At 43.4% G+C, this 19,752-nt stretch overlaps 1 protein-coding gene across 1 annotated transcript in view; it reads right to left on the bottom strand.

Annotated features, from left to right (window-relative positions):
- Positions 1 to 1,988: 1,988 nt before the first annotated feature.
- The window catches only part of LOC121532280 (thromboxane-A synthase-like), a 134,345-nt gene continuing 116,581 nt past the window's right edge, over positions 1,989 to 19,752 (bottom strand). The window contains 4 exon segments of the mRNA XM_041838127.2: positions 1,989 to 2,183; positions 2,490 to 2,652; positions 5,732 to 5,869; positions 6,054 to 6,124. Coding sequence (XP_041694061.2) covers positions 1,989 to 2,183; positions 2,490 to 2,652; positions 5,732 to 5,869; positions 6,054 to 6,124 — 567 coding nt within the window.

Genomic DNA, 19,752 nt, shown 5'->3' on the forward strand with positions numbered 1-19,752 from the left:
AGAAAAATGCATGTAAAAAATGTTATAAATTGATTTGCATTTTAATGAGGGAAATAAGTATTTGACCCACGGGGGACAGTATAAAAAATATATATATATATATATATGTATTCACTAACTGTAAGTCGCTCTGGATAAGAGCGTCTGCTAAATGACTAAAATGTAAATGTAAAATGTAAATGAAAGATTTCTGGCTCCCAGGTGCCTTTTATACAGGTAACGAGCTGAGATTAGGAGCACAATCTTAAAGGGAGTTCTCCTAATCTCAGTTTGTTACCTGTATAAAAGACACCTGTCCACAGAAGCAATCAATCAATCAGATTCCAAACTCTCCACCATGGCCAAGACCAAAGAGCTCTCCAAGGATGTCAGGGACAAGATTGTAGACCTACACAAGGCTGGAATGGGCTACAAGACCATCGCCAAGCAGCTTGGTGAAAAGGTGACAACAGTTGGTGCGATTATTCGCAAATGGAAGAAACACAAAAGACCTGTCAATCTCCCTCGGCCTGGGGCTCCATGCAAGATCTCACCTCGTGGAGTTGCAATGATCATGAGAACGGTGAGGAATTAGTCCAGAACTAGGACCTTGTCAATGATCTCAAGGCAGCTGGGACCATAGTCACCAAGAAAACAATTGGTAACACACTACGCCGTGAAGGACTGAAATCCTGCAGCGCCCGCAAGGTCCCCCTGCTCAAGAAAGCACATATACAAGTTTGCCAATGAACATCTGAATGATTCAGAGGAGAACTGGGTGAAAGTGTTGTGGTCAGATGAGACCAAAATGGAGCTCTTTGGCATCAACTCAACTCGCTGTGTTTGGAGGAGGAGGAATGCTGCCTATGACCCCAAGAACACCATCCCCACCGTCAAACATGGAGGTGGAAACATTATGCTTTGGGGGTGTTTTTCTGCTAAGGGGACAGGACAACTTCACTGCATCAAAGGGACGATGGACAGGGCCATGTACCGTCAAATCTTGGGTGAGAACCTCCTTCCCTCAGCTAGGGCATTGAAAATGGGTCGTGGATGGGTATTCCAGCATGACAATGACCGAAAACACATGGCCAAGGCAACAAAGGAGTGGCTCAAGAAGAAGCACATTAAGGTCCTGGAGTGGCCTAGCCAGTCTCCAGACCTTAATCCCATAGAAAATCTGTGGAGAGAGCTGAAGGTTTGAGTTGCCAAACGTCAGCCTCGAAACCTTAATGACTTGGAGAAGATCTGCAAAGAGGAGTGGGACAAAATCCCTCCTGAGATGTGTGCAAACCCTGGTGGCCAACTACAAGAAACGTCTGACCTCTGTGATTGCCAACAAGGGTTTTGCCACCAAGTACTAAGTCATGTTTTGCAGAGGGGTCAAATATTTATTTCCCTCATTAAAATGCAAATCAATTTATAACATTTTTGACATGCGTTTTTCTGGATTTTTTTGTTGTTATTCTGTCTCTCACTGTTCAAATAAACCTACCATTAAAATTATAGACTGATAATTTCTTTGTCAGTGGGAAAACGTACAAAATCAGCAGGGGATCAAATACTTTTTTCCCTCACTGTAAGTATATTTAAAACCATATACTTGTAGACTTTTACTCAAGTAGTATTTTACTGGGTGACTTTCACTTGAGTCATTTTCTATTAAGGTATCTTTTCTTTTACTCAAGTATGACAATTGTGTACTTTTTCCACCACTGCATGGGAGCATAGTAATGCTGCTGCTCCTCTGTTCACATTCAGTCCGGATCCTCAGCCCAGTCCATAGTTGATGAAGGAACAGCGACAGAGGATAGGCACTTGAATTTAGATTTTTAAGTTAAAGAAGAGGTTAATGCTAGCCTGGTCTCAAATCTGTTTGTGCTGTATTGCCAACTCTTACATAAAGTGAAAGCGCCAAACGTGTGAGAATAACCATAGAAGTTAGCAAGACAGCACAAACAGATCTGGGACCAGGCTAGGTTAATGCTACTTTATGTTTAGCCTTAAAATTAGCAGTCGTTGGATGGATAATATATCAGTTTCATAGAAATCACACTACAGTCTAGAGAGCAGACAGAGAACAGAGCTTCTATTCTTCCTCTGCAGGGGAGTCGCGGTTCTCCCTCTATCTCTCTATTAGTGATTGTCACATAGATGCCATTCTTGGGTCCGAGAGTGGTGTGAGACTTCAACATCAGAGGAACCTGCATCATACATGTAGACGAGCAACGTGTTAAATAGCTAGGGTACAGCATAGACTGGGTTATATACATGTGACTCTGTATTTTCAATCTTATCATGACCTTTACAAATGTAGGTTGGGATAAGTGCCAAAAGAAGAAATATGGGCCCGTATTCATAAAGCGTATCAGTATGAATGGTGATCTAGGATCAGTTTAGCTTTTTAGATCGTAGTGAATATGCTTATATGGACAGGGGTGTTCTGATTCTAGATCAGCACTCCTACTCTAAGACGCTTTAGAGAATAGGGACTCAGAGGTTTAACCCACCTTGGTGTCTGTGCAGGCCACAATGTTGAACTTCCTGAAGATGTGCACCAGGGCCATCTTGATCTCCAGCTGGGCCAGCCTCATGCCCACACAGCTGCGGGGCCCCGCCCCAAACGGCAGGTACACAAACGGGTGTCTGCTGGCCTTGGCCTCCACTGTGAATCTGTATGGGCGAGTAAGAGGCCTCAGTGGTCAGTATGGAATGTCGGGAGAGGTTGTGTTTTCTCTAGCAGGAGGTAAGCTTGGCTTCTTATATGGTGTTGAGTAAAGCTTAAACCATGTATTTAGATTGTAGATAGGTATTGTAGTTAGGTATTATAGGTAGTTTATTTAGGTAGTTATTGTAGGTTATTGTAGGTTATTGTAGGTAATTATTGTAGGTAAGTATTGTATTCGGCGGACCCGAATGAGAGTTCATCAATGAGCTTGACGCCTTGATAAGTTCCTTTCCTGAGGATGGCTCACCCTTCACAGTTTTGGGGGATTTCAACCTCCCTACGTCTACATTTGACTCATTTCTCTCTGCCTCCTTCTTTCCACTCCTCTCCTCTTTTGACCTCACCCTCTCACCGTCCCCCCCTACTCACAAGGCAGGCAATACACATCTTTACTAGATGTTGCTCTTCTACTAATCTCACTGCAACTCCCCTCCATGTCTCCGACCACTACTTTGTATCCTTTTCTCTCTCGCTCTCCTCCAACACTACTCACTCTGCCCCTACACAGATGGTAACGTGCCGCCGCAACCTTCGCTCTCTCTCTCCCACTACTCTCTCCTCTTCCATCCTATCATCTCTTCCCTCTGCTCAATCCTTCTCCCTCCAATCTCCTGATTCTGCCTCCTCAACCCTCCTCTCCTCCCTTTCTGCATCCTTTGACTCCCTGTGTCCCCTATCCTCCCGGCCGGCTCGGTCCTCCCCTCCAGCTCCGTGGCTTGATGACTCATTGCGAGCTCACAGAACAGAGCTCCGGGTAGCTGAGCGGAAATGGAAGAAAACTAAACTCCCTGCCGACCTGGCATCTTTTCACTCCCTCCTCTCTACATTTTCTTCATCTGTTTCTGCTGCTAAGGCCACTTTCTACCACTCTAAATTCCAAGCATCTGCCTCTAACCCTAGGAAGCTCTTTGCCACATTCTCCTCACTGCTGAATCCTCCCCCCCCCCACCCCCTCCTCCCTCTCTTGTGGATGACTTCGTCAACCACTTTGAAAAAGAAGGTTGACGACATCCGATCCTCGTTTGTTAAGTCTAATGTCACTGCTGGTCCTGCTCACACTGCCCTACCCTATGCTTTGACTTCTTTCTCCCCTCTCTCTCCAGATAGAATCTTGCGACTAGTGACTGCAGGCCGCCCAACAACCTGCCCCGCTTGACCCCATCCCCTCCTCTCTTCTCCAGACCATCTCCGGTGACCTTCTCCCCTACCTCACCTCGCTGATCAACTCATCCTTGACCGCTGGCTATGTCCCTTCCGTCTTCAAGAGAGCGAGAGTTGCACCCCTTCTCAAAAAACCAACACTCGATCCCACTGATGTCAACAACTACAGACCAGTATCCCTTCTTTCTTTTCTTTCCAAAACTATTGAGCGTGCCGTCTTTAGCCAACTCTCTTGCTATCTCTCTCAGAATGACCTTCTTGATCCAAACCAGTCAGGTTTCAGGACTGGTCATTCAACTGAGACTGCTCTTCTCTGTGTCACGGAGGCTCTCCGCACTGCTAAAGCTAACTCTCTCTCCTCTGCTCTTGTCCTTCTAGACCTGTCTGCTGCCTTTGATACTGTGAACCATCAGATCCTCCTCTCCACCCTCTCCGAACTGGGCATCTCCGGCGCGGCTCACTCCTGGATTGCGTCCTACCTGACCGGTCGCTCCTACCAAGTGGCGTGGCGAGAAGCTGTCTCCGCACCACGTGCTCTCACCACTGGTGTCCCCCAGGGCTCAGTTCTAGGCCCTCTCCTTTTCTCCCTATACACCAAGTCACTTGGCTCTGTCATATCCTCACATGGCCTCTCCTATCATTGCTACGCTGACGATACACAACTAATCTTCTCCTTTCCCCCTTCTGATAACCAGGTGGCGAATCGCATCTCTGCATGTCTGGCCGACATATCAGTATGGATGACGGATCACCACCTCAAGCTGAACCCTGGCAAGACGGAGCTGCTCTTCCTCCCGGGAAGGACTGCCCGTTCCATGATCTCGCCATCACGGTTGACAACTCCGTTGTGTCCTCCTCCCAGAGTGCGAAGAGCCTTGGCGTGACCCTGGACAACACCCTGTCGTTCTCCGCTAACATCAAGGCGGTGACCCGATCCTGCAGGTTCATGCTCTACAACATTCGGAGAGTACGACCCTGCCTTACACAGGAAGCGGCACAGGTCCTAATCCAGGCACTTGTCATCTCCCGTCTGGATTACTGCAACTCGCTGTTGGCTGGGCTCCCTGCCTGTGCCATTAAACCCCTACAACTCATCCAGAATGCCGCAGCCCGTCTGGTGTTCAACCTTCCCAAGTTCTCTCACGTCACCCCCTCCTCCGCACACTCCACTGGCTTCCAGTTGAAGCTCGCATCCGTTACAAGACCATGGTCCTTGCCTATGGAGCAGTGAGGGGAACGGCACCTCCGTACCTTCAGGCTCTGATCAGTCCCTACACCCAAACGAGGGCATTGCGTTCATCCACCTCTGGCCTGCTGGCTCCCCTTCCTCTGCGGAAGCATAGTTCCCGCTCAGCCCAGTCAAAACTGTTCGCTGCTCTGGCACCCCAATGGTGGAACAAGCTCCCTCACGACGCCAGGACAGCGGCGTCACTCACCACCTTCCGGAGACATTTGAAACCCCACCTCTTTAAGGAATACCTGGGATAGGATAAAGTAATCCTTCTACCCCCCCCCCAAAAAAAAATATTTTAAAAAAAAAGAATAAAAAAAATAATATATATATTGTAAAGTGGTTAACCCACTGGCTATAGGGTGAATGCACCAATTTGTAAGTCGCTCTGGATAAGAGCGTCTGCTAAATGACGTAAATGTAAATGTAAATACACTCTGATACTGTACTAGTACACTTGAATGTGCCTTCTGTGTTGTATTATCACGTGTCCATGTTGTACAGAACATCCACAGTAGGACATAATGTGAGGCAGTGACTGAGTGTACTGTAGCTGTGCTGAGACTTCTCTATAGTAGACCCATAGAAATGGAACATGATTACTGAGCTACAGTTGACTGACTGCCGCCTACCTCTCAGGGATGAACTTCTCTGGCTCAGGCCAGTACTCTGGATCATAGTGCAGATAGCCTGCAGGGATCTCCAGGGTGGCTCCCTTGGGTAGAAACTGTCCATTCACCATGCAGTCCTCGTCAACGTCACGGGCAAACCTGAAACAAAATGGTTGCTCAGTTTTCACAATGCGCATAATGAAATGGTGAACTATGGAACATGGGGGACATGGCCATTTACAGTACATAAGAGAGTTGTCTTGTGTATCTTGTGAATCGTTCTTGTAATATCAATACTATTAATACTATCATACTATATGGGAAAAAGACTTGAGGCTCTTACCTGAAACCAGGTAATGATATGACCATGTCAAGATATTTCAGCTCCTGGACATTGGTGTAATCTGGTGAATCCTACAACAGAGAAAATAACACAAATCATGCATTTAACATCGCATTTCATTTGGTACCAAAAATTCCTATACTATCAAGTCAATAATGAAAGCACATTTTACACAAAAAAAGTCAAGTAAGAAAAGGAGAAAAGTGCAATTCATACCGATGCCAGCAGAGAGCAGCAAAACATGTTATTCAAAACTATGTTATGGCTATGAGGTTATTTGGAGAGCATGGCTGAGAATGTAAGAGTTTAGTGTTTGTTACTGCACCAAACAAACCACAAAGATGAACTACATCATAGATTAAATAAAACTACAGCATGAATGTATGGATGATGAGAGTGACTGAGTCGACATTAACACTGTTAAACAATGACTACAGTGGAGCCAGTGTAGTGCAGCTGAACAAACACCCCGCTGTCCCTAAAACACTGCTGTTGTGCTCAGATGTGTGTGTGTGCGTGCGTGTACATGTGTGCCCGTGTGTGTGTGGTTCGGTGGTTAGAGGGCCAGTCACTGCCATGCGTGAAGAGTGTGTGTGTCTGGGGACAATTCCAGAGCCTGTAAAGATGGGGCTCCATTGTTTGGCCTTGCTGTCACTTCTCATTGGGCGCCACACAGTTCCCCAGGGGAATGACATGTCCCTAATGAGCACTAAGAGCTAACACCACTCTCTGCTCCACTGATAAAGCCTAACCGCCGCTAGCTGCCAGACCTGTTGTATAAGATGTGCTTTTTACCACAAGAGAACGAGAGAAAAAGAGAGAGAGAGAGAGAGAGAGAGAGAGAGAGAGAGAGAGAGAGAGAGAGAGAGAGAGAGAGAGAGAGAGAGAGAGAGAGTGAGTGAGTGAGAAAGAGAGGGAAGGAGTGAGTGAGAGTGAGAAAGAGACCCTCCGTACAGAGAGCCAGAGTGGGTGACAACTTCAATGTGTCTGTAGCCTAGTACCACAACACTGTGCTCTCTGAGTCTCTCTCAAACAGACCTAGCTCCAAACCACTCTCCGCAAGAATGTGGATGAAATATGTATCATGCAGCGACAGTGTTCTTTCCGCCTGTAGTGCCGGTGTACCTAATGATTATTCATGCTTGGTTTACTGCCAGGCCAGGGGAGAGGGAGCGTCTGTGGAGTTGAGTTAGTTGGAGCATTTGTATTCCGACGCCATGATTTCCTAATTATGCAGATTCAATGACAATCACTTATCCGAATCCTGTGGGGCAGTTTAACAAAGCTGATTCAACAAGTTAATCGGGAACACATTGGCCCCAGTGTGTGCGTGTGTCCGTATAGGTGTGTTTGTCTATCCGTCTGTGTGTTGTGTGTGTCTGTCCGTCCGTGTGTGTGTGTGTGTGCGTGTGCATCAAACACCCTGGTTCTGCACCACGGGGCGTGACAGGGCACAATGTTGGTAGGTGCATCAGATATCAGTGTTTAGCATGTCTCAGCTCTTTAGCCATCAAATTAAGCCCATTGTTCATTCCAACAGCACACAGAGACCTAGAGAAAACATACTCCCTTTCAGTGAGATATGGCAGAGCAACATCTTCATCAAGGTGAGGAAATGTACACTGTAGAAAAACGTTTTGCAACAGAAAATGAAAAAGCGTTTCTTATTGGTCAATTTCATGTTGTCCCTCCCTGTATTCTTCCATTTGCTACCTAATGAATATGGGGTATAAGACACAGGAAAGCTGCTGATGAGCAGTGTTCTATAACAGAGGGATAGCGTTGACTTACCTGACCAACCTGACAGCGATCACAGAGTTTGAAATTTCCCCCTCCCAGTCACAGCGTGAGGCCGGACAGGAATAACCCAGGGCGCTAGAGCGGCTAATGGATGGAGGAACTGGGTGGAGAGGAGCCCGCTCTGTCTGTCGCCTCTCCTGGGGGCCACCAGAGGACACAGAGGGCCTGGTGTGTGTGGTGAGGCTCCCCCACCTTTAGATATCCTCCTAAGACCCCCTTAAGCACCTGAGTTGGTTTGATGTCTGCTTGGCTGCATCTGCATGTGGTACAAGTGAGGTGGTGTCATCATAAGACTACGTCGGCGAGCATCTAGACCGCCATTGCCCTCTGTTTAGTGGGCGAACGTACAATCACTAGAGAACAAACTGGCGAGCTCCGTTCGAGACTATCCTGTCAACGGGACCTAAAGAACTGTAATATTCTATGTTTCTCAGAGTCGTAGCTGAACAAGGACATGGATAATATACAGCTCGCTGGCTTTTCCATGCATCGTCAAGATCGGAAGGCAGCCTCGGGTAAGATGGGAGGGGTGTGTCTCTGTTAACAACAGCTGGTGCGTGATCTCTAATGTTAAGGAAGTCTCAAGTTTTTGCTCGCATGAGTTAGAATACCTCATGATAAGCTGCAGACCATACTAGCTGTCTATTTACCACCACAAACCGATGCTGGCACTAAGACAACACTCAACGAGCTGCATAGGGCCATAAGCCAACAAGAAAATACTCATCCAGAAACAGCACTTCTCGTGGACTGTGATTTTATTGCAGGGAAACTGAAACTAATTTTTAACAGCATGTCAGCTGTGCAACTAGAGACAAAACTGTAGATCACCTTTACTCAACACACAGAAACACTTACAAGGCTCTCCTTCGCCCTCCCTTTGGCAAATCTGACCATAACTCTATCAATCAAATTTCAATCAGATTTGATTTATAAAGCCCTTTTTACATCAGTCGATGTCACAAAATGCTATACAGAAACCCAGCCTAAAACCCCAAACAGCAAGCAATGCAGATGGAGAAGCACGGTGGCTAGGAAAAACTCCCTAGAAAGGCAGAAACCTAGGAAGAAACCTAGAGAGGATCCAGGCTCTGAGGGGTGGCCAGTCCCCTTCTGGCTGTGCCGGGTGGAGATTATAACAGTACATGGACATTAAGGCCAGATTTTTCTCCAAGATGTCCAAAGGTTCATAGATGACCAGCATGGTCAAATAATAATCACAGTGGTTGTAGAGGTTGCAACAGGTCAGTACATCAGGAGTAAATGTCACTTGGCTTTCATAGCCGGGCATTTAGAGGTTGAAATAGCAGGTGCGGTACAGAGAGAGAGTTGAAAACAGCAGGTCTGGGACAAGGTAGCACGTCCGGTGAACAGGGCAGTGTTCCATAGCCGCAGGCAGAAGAGTGGAAACTGGAGCAGCAGCACGACCAGGTGGACTGGGGACAGCAAGGAGTCATCAGGCCAGGTAGTCCTGAGGCATGGTCCTAGGGCTCAGGTCCTCCGGGATGGGAGGGAGTGAGAGAGAGAGAATTAGAGGGAGCATACTTAAATTCACACGGACACCGGATTAGACAGGAGAATAACACCAGATATAACAGACTGACCCTAGCCCTATTGCAGCATAGATACTGGAGGCTGAGACGGTGGGGGGGGGGGACAATAAGGAGGCCTGCGTCTTGTGACCGTAGAGTACGTGTAGGTATGTATGGCAGGACCAAATCGAAGAGATAGGTAGGCGCAAGCCCATGTAATGCTTGTAGGTTAGCAGTAAAACCTTGAAATCAGCCCTAGCCTTAACAGGAAGCCAGTGTAGAGAGGCTAGCACTGGAGTAATTATCAATTATTTTGGTTCTAGTCAAGATTCTAGCAGCCGTGTTTAGCACTAACTGAAGTTTATTTAGTGCTTTATCCGGGTAGCCAGAGTAGAGCATTGCAGTAGTCTAATCTAGAAGTGACCAAAGCATGGATTAGCTGTTCTGCATCATTTTTGGACAAAGAGTTTCTGATTTCTGCAATGTTACGAAGATGGAAAAAAGCTGTCCTTGAAAAATTCTTGATATATTCGTCAAAAGAGAGATCAGGGTCCAGAGTAACGCAGAGGTCCTTCAGTTTTTTTTTAGACGACTGTACAACCATCAAGATGAATTGTCAGATCCAACAGAAGATCTTTGTTTTTTGGGACCTAGAACTAGCATCTCTATTTTGTCCAAGTTTAAAAGTAAAACATTTGCCGACATCAACTTCCTTATGTCTGAAACACATGCTTCCAGGGTAGGCAATTTTGGGTCTTCACCATGGTTCATTGAAATATAGAGCTGTGTGTCGTCCGCATAGCAATGAAAGTTAACATTGTGTTACTGAATGACATCACCAAGAGGTAAAATATATAGTGAAAACAATAGTGGTCCTAAAACGGAACCTCGAGGAACACCGAAACGTACAATTGATTTGTCAGAGGACAAACCATCCACAGAGACAAACTGATATCTTTCCGACAGATAAGATCTAAACCAGGCAAGAACTTGTTCGTGTAGACCAATTAAGGTTTCCAATCTCTCCAAAATAATAATGTGATCGATGGTGTCAAAAGCAGCACTAAGGTCTAGGAGCACGAGGACAGATGCAGAGCCTTGGTCTGACGCTATTAAAAGGTAATTTACCACCTTCACGAGTGCGGTCTCAGTGCTATGATGGGGTCTAAAACCAGACTGAAGCGTTTCGTATACAGTTTTTGTCTTCAGGAAGGCAGTGAGTTGCTGCACAACAGCTTTTTCTAAACATTTTGAGAGGAATGGGAGATTCGATATAGGCCGATAGTTTTTTATATTTTCTGGGTCAAGGTTTGGCTTTCTCAAGAGAGGCTTTATTACTGCCACTTTTAGTGAGTTTGGTACACATCCAGTGGATTGGGAGCCATTTATTATGTTCAACATAGGAGGGCCAAGCACAGGAAGTAGCTTCTTTCAGTAGTTTAGTTGGAATAGGGTCCAGTATGCAGCTTGAAGGTTTAGAGGCCATGACTATTTTCATGAATGTGAGATATGTCAAGAGATATAGAATAAAAAACCTTGAGTCTCTCCATTGATCCTAGGTCCTGGCAGTTTTGTGCAGACTCAGGACAGCTGAGCTTTGGAGAAATACGCAGATTCAAAGAGGAGTCCGTAATTTGCTTTCTAATGATCATGATCTTTTCGTCGAAGTAGTTCATGAATTCATCACTGCTGAAGTGAAAGGTATCCTCTCTTGGGGAATGCTGCTTTTTAGTTAGCTTTGCGGCAGTATCAAATATACATTTTGGATTGTTCTTATTCTCCTCAATTAGGTTGGAAAAATAGGATGATCGAGCAGCAGTGAGGGATCTTCGATATTGCTCTGTACTTTCTTTCCAAGCTAGTAGGAAGACTTCCAGTTTGGTGGAGCGCCATTTCCGTTCCAATTTTCTGGAGGCTTGCTTCAGTGCCCGGGTATTTTCTGTATACCAGGGAGCTAGTTTCTTGTGACAAATGTTTTTTTGTTTTTAGGGGTGTGACTGCATCTAGGGTATTACGCAAGGTTAAATGTAGATCCTCAGTTAGGTCGTTAACTGATTTTTGTACTCCGACGTCCTTGAGTAGGTGGAGGGAGTCTGGAAGGGCCTCTAGGAATCTTTGGGTTGTCCGAGAATTTATAGCACGGCTTTTGATAGTCCTTGGTTGGGGTCTGAGCAGATTATTTGTTGCGATTGCAAACGTAATAAGATGGTAGTCCAATAGTCCAGGGTTATAAGGAAAAACATTTAGATCCACAATATTTATTCCACGGTACAAAACTAGATCCAGGGTATGACTGTGGCAATGAGTAGGTCCGGAGACATGTTGGACAAAACGCACTGAGTCGATGATGGCTCCGAAAGCCTTTTGGAGTGGGGCTGAGGACTTTTCCATGTGAATATTAAAGTCACCAAAAATTTGAATATTATCTGCCATGACTACAAGGTCCAATAGGAATTCAGGGAACTCCGTGAGGAACTCTGTATACGGCCCAGGAGGCCTGTAAACAGTAGCTATAAAAAGTGATAGAGTAGGCTGCATAGATTTCATGACTAGAAGCTCAAAAGACGAAACCGCAGTCATTTTTGGGGGGTAAATTGACATTTGCTATTGTAAATGTTAGCAACTCCTCCGCCTTTGCGGGATGCGCGAGGGATATGGTCACTAGTGTAACCAGGAGGAGAGGCCTCATTTAACACATTAAATTCTTCAGGCTTATTGTATGGGACACCTTTAAATGTGCCTTTAGAGGCCATGCAATTCAGTACTCATCTCGAAAACAAAAGCAATTTAGGTCAAAAGAGTTTATACTAAGAAAGGAAATAGAAAGTCTAACAGAACAGATAGATGGAAATAAAAACTGTAACATAGAGGCTCAGAATAAATTAGAGGAAAAACAAAAAGAAATGGAAAAACTTATTCAAGAAAGATCAAGTGTAATATATTATAAAAATAAAGCAAACTGGATGGAATATGGGGAAAAATGCACAAAATTCTTTTTTAATCTTCAACATAGGAATGCTACCAAAAAGAACTTAATGAAACTGGTTACAATTGACGGAGTCACCCATAATTCACCTAATGATATTTTGAAGGAAGAAACAAAGTATTTTAAGCATATGTTTTCTTTTCAGTCGCCTCCATCTCCTCTAACTGAAGCTAATTGTAGAGATTTTTTTTCTATTGATAATGTCAAAATAACAGCCACACAGAAAGACTCATGTGAAGGTGAAATTACAGAGGAGGAACTTCTGGATGCAATTAAAGACTTTAAGTCCGGGAAAACTCCAGGGTTGGATGGCATACCAATCGAGGTATACCAAACCTTTTTTGATATACTAAGAGGACCGTTATTAGCATGTTTTAACCACTCCTATGTAAATGGTAGATTATCTGACACTCAAGAAGAAGGTCTGATCTCATTATTACTGAAACAGGATACAAGTGGAAAATATAAAGATCCAGTCCATTTATAAAATTGGAGGCCCCTTACACTTCAGTGTTGTGATGCAAAAATCCTAGCAAAATGTATAGCGCATAGAATTAAAAAGGTATTGTCGGATATTATTCATTCTAATCAGACAGGTTTTTTACATGGAAGATACATTGGAGATAATATAAGGCAAGTATTGGAAACAATAGAACACTATGGAAAATATGGGAAACCAGGCCTGCTATTCATAGCAGACTTCGAAAAGGCATTTGATAAAGTTCGACTGGAATTTATATATAAATGCCTGGAGCATTTCAATTTTGGAGAATCTCTTATAAAATGGGTCAAAATCATGTATAGTAACCCTAGGTGTAAAATAGTAAATAATGGCTATTTCTCAGAAAGTTTTAAACTGTCAAGAGGAGTGAAACAAGGTTGTCCACTATCGGCATATCTATTTATTGTGGCCATCGAGATGTTAGCTATTAAAATCAGATCCAATAATAATATCAGAGGATTAGAAATACAGGGCTTAAAAACAAAGGTGTCATTGTACGCAGATGATTCATGTTTTCTTTTATATCCACAACTAGAATCCCTCCACAGCCTCATAGAGGATCTAGATACATTTTCTAACCTCTCTGGATTGGGCGGCAGGTGGCTTAGTGGGTAAGAGCGTTGTGCCAGTAACCGAAAGGTCGCTGGTTCTAATCCCCAAGCCGACTAGGTGAAAAATCTGTCGATGTGCCCTTGAGCAAGGCACTTAACCCTAATTGCTCCTGTAAGTCGCTCTGGATAAGAGCGTCTGCTAAATGACTAAAATGTAAATGTAAATGATTAAAACCAAATTATGACAAATGTACTATATTACGTATTGGATCACTAAAAAATACAATTTTTACATTACCATGTAGTTTACCAATAAAATGGTCTGATGGTGATGTGGATATACTTGGAATACATATCCCAAAGGAAATAAATGATCTCACTTCAATAAATTTTAATAGAAAGTTAGCAAAAATAGATAAGATCTTACTACCATGGAAAGGAAGATACCTGTCAATTTGTGGAAAAATCACCCTGATTAACTCTTTAGTATTATCCCAGTTTACCTATTTGCTTATGGTCTTGCCTACGCCTAGCAAACAGTTTTTTAAATTATATGAGAAAAAAATATTCAATTTGATTTGGAACGGCAAGCCAGACAAAATTAAAAGAGCATATTTATATAATGAATATGAATTCGGAGGACAGAAATTATTAAATATTAAAGCATTAGACCTATCACTAAAATCTTCAGTCATCCAAAAGTTATACTTAAATCCGAACTGGTTCTCAGGCAAATTAGTAAGATTGTCTCACCCACTGTTCAAGAAAGGCCTTTTTCCCTTTATTCAGATTACAACCTCTCACTTTCAGTTATTTGAAAAGGAAATAATCTCCCAAATGTCACTATTTCTAAAACAAGCCATAGAAAGTTGGTTGCAATTTCAATTTAATCCTCTAGAAACGACAGAACAAATAATGCAACAAATATTGTGGTTAAATTCAAATATACTAATTGACAAAAAACCTTTATTTTTTGACAGAATGTTTAAAAAAGGTATAATCTTCGTAAATGATATCATCGGTAGGACTGGTGGAGTTATGTCGCACATGCAGCTAACAAAAACATATGGAAATGTCTGCTCTACCCAAAATTACAACCAAATAATTGCAGCCTTACCGCAAAAGTGGAAGAGGAAAGTTGAAGGGGGAGAAAGTAAGGAACTTGTCTGTCGGCCTTGCATTAAAGAACATAATTGGTTAAGGAAAACTGTGATAAATAAAAAAGTATATCAGTTTCACTTAAGGACCAAATGATTGACAGCCGTCCCATATAGATTGCAAAATAGTTGGGAAGAGATCTTTGACGTACCGATCCCATGGCATAGTGTTTATGAACTGACACGCAAAACGACACCGGATTCAAAAATTAGAATCTTTCAATTTAAATTATTATATAAAATTCTTGCTACCAATAGAATGTTATTTATATGGGGGATACAATCTTCCCAGCTCTGCAGATTTTGCTGTGAAGAGATAGAATCATTAGATCATTTGTTTTGGTTCTGTCCATTTGTAGCTTGTTTTTGGACACAGGTCCAGGAATGGCTAAAGGATTGCAATATTTACCTGGAACTAACCTTGCAGATAGCATTACTGGGTGATCTGAAAAGTCATAGTCAATCAATCAATAATATAATAATACTTTTAGCAAAAATGTTTATTTTTAATTCACAATCTGTAGAAGCAATGAGAATAGAAAGGTTCAGAACTTTTGTAAAATATCACAGTACGGTTGAAATATATATGGCAAATAGAAATCCTATATGGATGGTGTTAAGAGATAGATGGGAGGTATTGAATAGAGTTGAAGGATGGGACTAATAACAAATAACAACAAATAATAACAAAGATAGCTAATAATGTAAGCATACTGTGTCCATAATAAGTATATAGGTTGTATGTTGGGAGCTTTTGGGAAAGAGCACAGTTAGAAAGATATGGCATTTAGAAGCAAACCGGATGGACATCATGAAAATGATCGGAGAGGTTGAGAGTAGAAGAAGTTCAGGAGCAAAAAAAATAAATAAAGAAAGAAATAAAGAAATAAATATATATATATATAGAATTATTGTAAAATTAACTCTGTCCATAAGGTGTAGATAGTAAGTATAGACCGGAAGTAGAGGCCTGGGCGTTGTTGTTCACTAATTTACTCCAAGTAGGGAAAGGATGGTGGGGTTGAAAAGTAATAAAGGGGAATATATATATAAAAAATTTCTTCAGGCTTAAGCCATGTTTCAGTCAGGCCAATCACATCAAGATTATGAACAGTGATTAGTTCATTGACCATAACTGTCTTGGAAGTGAGGGATCTAACATTAAGTAGCCCTATTTTGAGATGTGAGATATCACAATCTCTTTCAATAATGACAGGAATGGAGGAGGTCTTTATTCCAGTGAGATTGCTAAGGCGAACACCGTCATGTTTAGTTTTGCTCAACCTAGATCGAGGCACAGACATGGTCTCAATGGGGATAGCTGAGCTGACTACACTGACTGTGCTAGTGGCAGACTCCACTAACAGCCTGCTGCCTGGCCTGCACCCTATCTCATTGTGGAGCTAGAGTAGTTAGAGCCCTGTCTGATTCCTGCTTACAAGCAAAAACTCAAACAGGAAGTACCTAGGGATGGGCATGAGTACTCGAACGGACGTCAAAGCTTGATCTTTAACCAGAGAAATTCAAATACTGTAAAACTATTTGGTGGAATGTGCTTTGTGGCTGTCTGAATGGGCAAGTGAAATTGTGTCTTGAAGAAAACATTAATTTGCTTTGACTCTAGTGTTCCATTTATACATTTCCATTTGCACAACAAAAAAGAAACAAAGCCAAGCATCACACCGTTCTCCCTAAATTATCTTTCCCCTCTAGCTCATTCAATTGCATTCTGACCGCTCCCTCCACACACGCGTGCTGAGTGCGCACACAAGCTCCCGTTAGGCCTACAGAAATAAATGCTTATAAAAACATATCTAACTGATGGGATAAACAAGCTACATTCCTTGCAAAATGGATTTATAACAAATTCAAAATGGACTGGTTGATTGAAGTAGGAAAATATGTGTTCCAACAACGAGCTGCAGTTTTTGAATAATTTTGTCCCTGTCTATTTTCCGCTTAACTTCGTGATTTTGGCAATGAGGCCCTTTATCTACTTCCCCAGAGTCCGATGAACTTGTGGACACCATTTTATGTCTTTGTGTTCAGTAGGAAGGAAGTTAGAGGTCGTTTTGCGAGCCAATGCTCACTAGCGTTAGCACAATGACTGGAAGTCTATGTGTATCTGTTAGCATGCTAGCAGATACCCATAGACTTCCAGTCATTGCGCTAATGTTAGTTAGCAATTGCGCTAGTGCCAATTAGCAACTTCCTTCAAACTGCTCGCAGAGACATAAAAATGGTATCCACGAGTTCATCGGACTCTGGGGCCTCATTGCCAATATCCCAAAGTATCCCTTTAAGCACAGGGTTTCCCAAACTCGGTCCTGGGGCCCCCCCTGGGTGCACGTTTTGGTTTTTGCCCTGGCACTAAACAGCTTATTAAAATAACCAACTCATCATCAAGCTTTGATTATTTGAATCAGCTGTGTAGTGCTAGGGCAAAAAACTAAATGTGCACCCAGGGGGGGCCCCAGGACCGAGTTTGGGAAACCTGCTTTAAGCTACTTTGCGAACTGCTAGTGCCATTTATAATTGGTTAGCCTATAACCCCCCTAAACATAGACAGGTTCCACACTGAAAATATGGAAAAATAAAAAATATTCTGTATAAAATAGATGTGTCTTGACTGTGATAAGGGCTCAGGAAATAAGAGCACCTTGTCTGCTAAATTAATAAAACAAGGCTATGCCATTGCACAGCCATAGGCTTCTACAAGCACCACTGCTGAGGTTACTGCCTTTTTGAAGTTCCACAATTTTTTTACATTTTTACATTTTTAGTCATTTAGCAGACGCTCTTATCCAGAGCGACTTACAGTTAGTGAGTGCATACATTATTATTATTATATATATATTTTTTTTATACTGGCCCCCTGTGGGAATCGAACCCACAACCTTGGCGTTGCAAACGCCATGCTCTACCAACTGAGCTACATCCCTGCCGGCCATTCCCTCCCCTAACCTGGACAACGCTGGGCCAATTGTGCGCTGCCCCATGGGTCTCCCGGTCGCGGCCGGCTACGACAGAGCCTGGATTCGAACCAGGATCTCTAGTGGCACAGCTAGCACTGCGATGCAGTGGCACAGTGGTCTAAGGCACTGCATCGCAGTGCTAGCTGTGCCACTATAGATTCTGGTTCGAATCCAGCAGACCACCATAATCCCTGTGCCCAAGAACGCCAAGGTACCCGGTCTAAATTACTATTGCCCGTAGCACTCACATCTGTAACCATGAAATGCTTTGAAAGGCTGGTCATGGCACATCAACACCATCATCCCAGACACCCTGGGCCCACTCCAATTCACATAACGCCACAACAGATGCCGCAATCTCTATAGCACTCCACACTGCCCTCTCCGACCTGGACAAAAGGAACACTTATGTGATGCTGTTAATTGACTACAGCTCAGCGTTCAAAACATAGTGCCCTCCAAGCTCATCACTAAGCTCAGGACCCTGTGACTGAACACCTCCCTCTGGAACTGGATCCTGGACTTCCTGACTGGCCACCCCCAGGTGCTGAGGGTAGGCAGCCACGCTGACCCTCAACATGGGGGCCCCTCAGGGGTGCGTGCTTAGTCCCCTCCTGTGCTCCCTGTTCACCCACGACTGCAAGGCCGCGCATGACTCCAATACCATCATTAAGTTTGCTGATGACACAACAGTGGTAGGCCTGATCACTGATGACGAGACCGCCTATAGAGAGGAGGTCAGTGACCTTGCACCAATCTCTCCCTCAACGTCAGCAAGACAAAGGAGCTGATTGTGGACTATAAGAAATGGAGGGCCAAGCACGCCCCCATCCACATCGACAGGACTGTAATGGAGCGGGTTGAGTTTCAAGTTCCTCATTGTCCATATCACTAAGGAATGAACATGGTCCACACACACCAACACAGTCGTGAAGAAGGCACAACAATGCCTCTTCCCCCTAAGGAGGCTGAAAAGATTTGGCATGGGCTCTCAGATACTCAAAAAGTTGTACAACTGCACCATTGAGAGCATCTTGACTGGCTGCATCTCCACTTGGTATGGCAACTGCTTGGCATCCAACCACAAGGCGCTACAGATGGTAATGCGTACAGCCCTGTACATCACTGGGACCAAGCTCCTTGCCATCCAGGACCTCTATACCAGGCAGTGCAGAGGAAGGCCCTAAAAAATATATACGACTCCGGCCACCCAAGTCTTAGACTGTTCTCTCTGCTACTGCACAGCAAGCGGTACCAATCCACCAAGTCTGGATCAAACAGGACCCTTAACAGCTTCTAAACCCAAGCCATAGGACTACTAAATAGTTAACCAAATAGTTACCCAGAGTATCTGCATTGACCCTCTTTGCACTAACTCTTTTGACTCATCACATGCCGCTACTGTTTATCATCTAGTCACTTTACCCCTACCTATATCTATAGTGCCTTCAGAAAGTATTCACACCATAGTGTTTAACAGGATAAAAATAAATGGAATAGAGCTAAGCACATGCAAAATCCTAGAGGAAAATCTGGTTCAGTCTGCTTTCCACCAGACACTGGGAGATAAATGTACCTTTCTTAACTTAAAACACAAGGCCAAATATACACTTGAGTTGTTTACTAAGATAATATTGAATGTTCCTGAGTGGCCTGGTTACAGTTTTGACTTAAATTGGCTTGAAAATCTATGGCAAGACTTAAAAATGGTCGTCTAGCAATGATCAACAACCAACTTGACAGAGCTTGAAGAATTCTTTTAAAAAATAATGTGCAAATATTGTACAATCCAGGTGTGCAAAGCTCTTAGAGACTTACCCAGTAAGACTCACAGCTGTTATCGCTGCCAAATGTGATTCTAACATGTATTGATTGACTCAGGGGTGTGAATACTTATGTACGTAAATTAGATATTTATGTATTTAATTTTAAATACATCTGCAAAAATGTTCTAAAAACATGTTTTCACTTTGTCATTATAGAGTATTGTGTGAAGATGAGTAAGAGGAAAAAAACTATTGAATCAATTTTGAATTCAGGCTGTAACAACAAAATGTGGAATAAGTCAAGGGGTATGAATACTTTCTGAAGGCACTGTACATATCTACCTCAATTACCTCGTACCCCTGCACATTGACTCGGTACAGGTACCCCGTGTATTTAGCCATTCTATCGTTACTCGTGTATTTATTTTGT

This window comes from Coregonus clupeaformis, chromosome 19, assembly GCF_020615455.1.
Source record: "Coregonus clupeaformis isolate EN_2021a chromosome 19, ASM2061545v1, whole genome shotgun sequence".
Taxonomy (NCBI): Eukaryota; Metazoa; Chordata; class Actinopteri; order Salmoniformes; family Salmonidae; genus Coregonus; species Coregonus clupeaformis.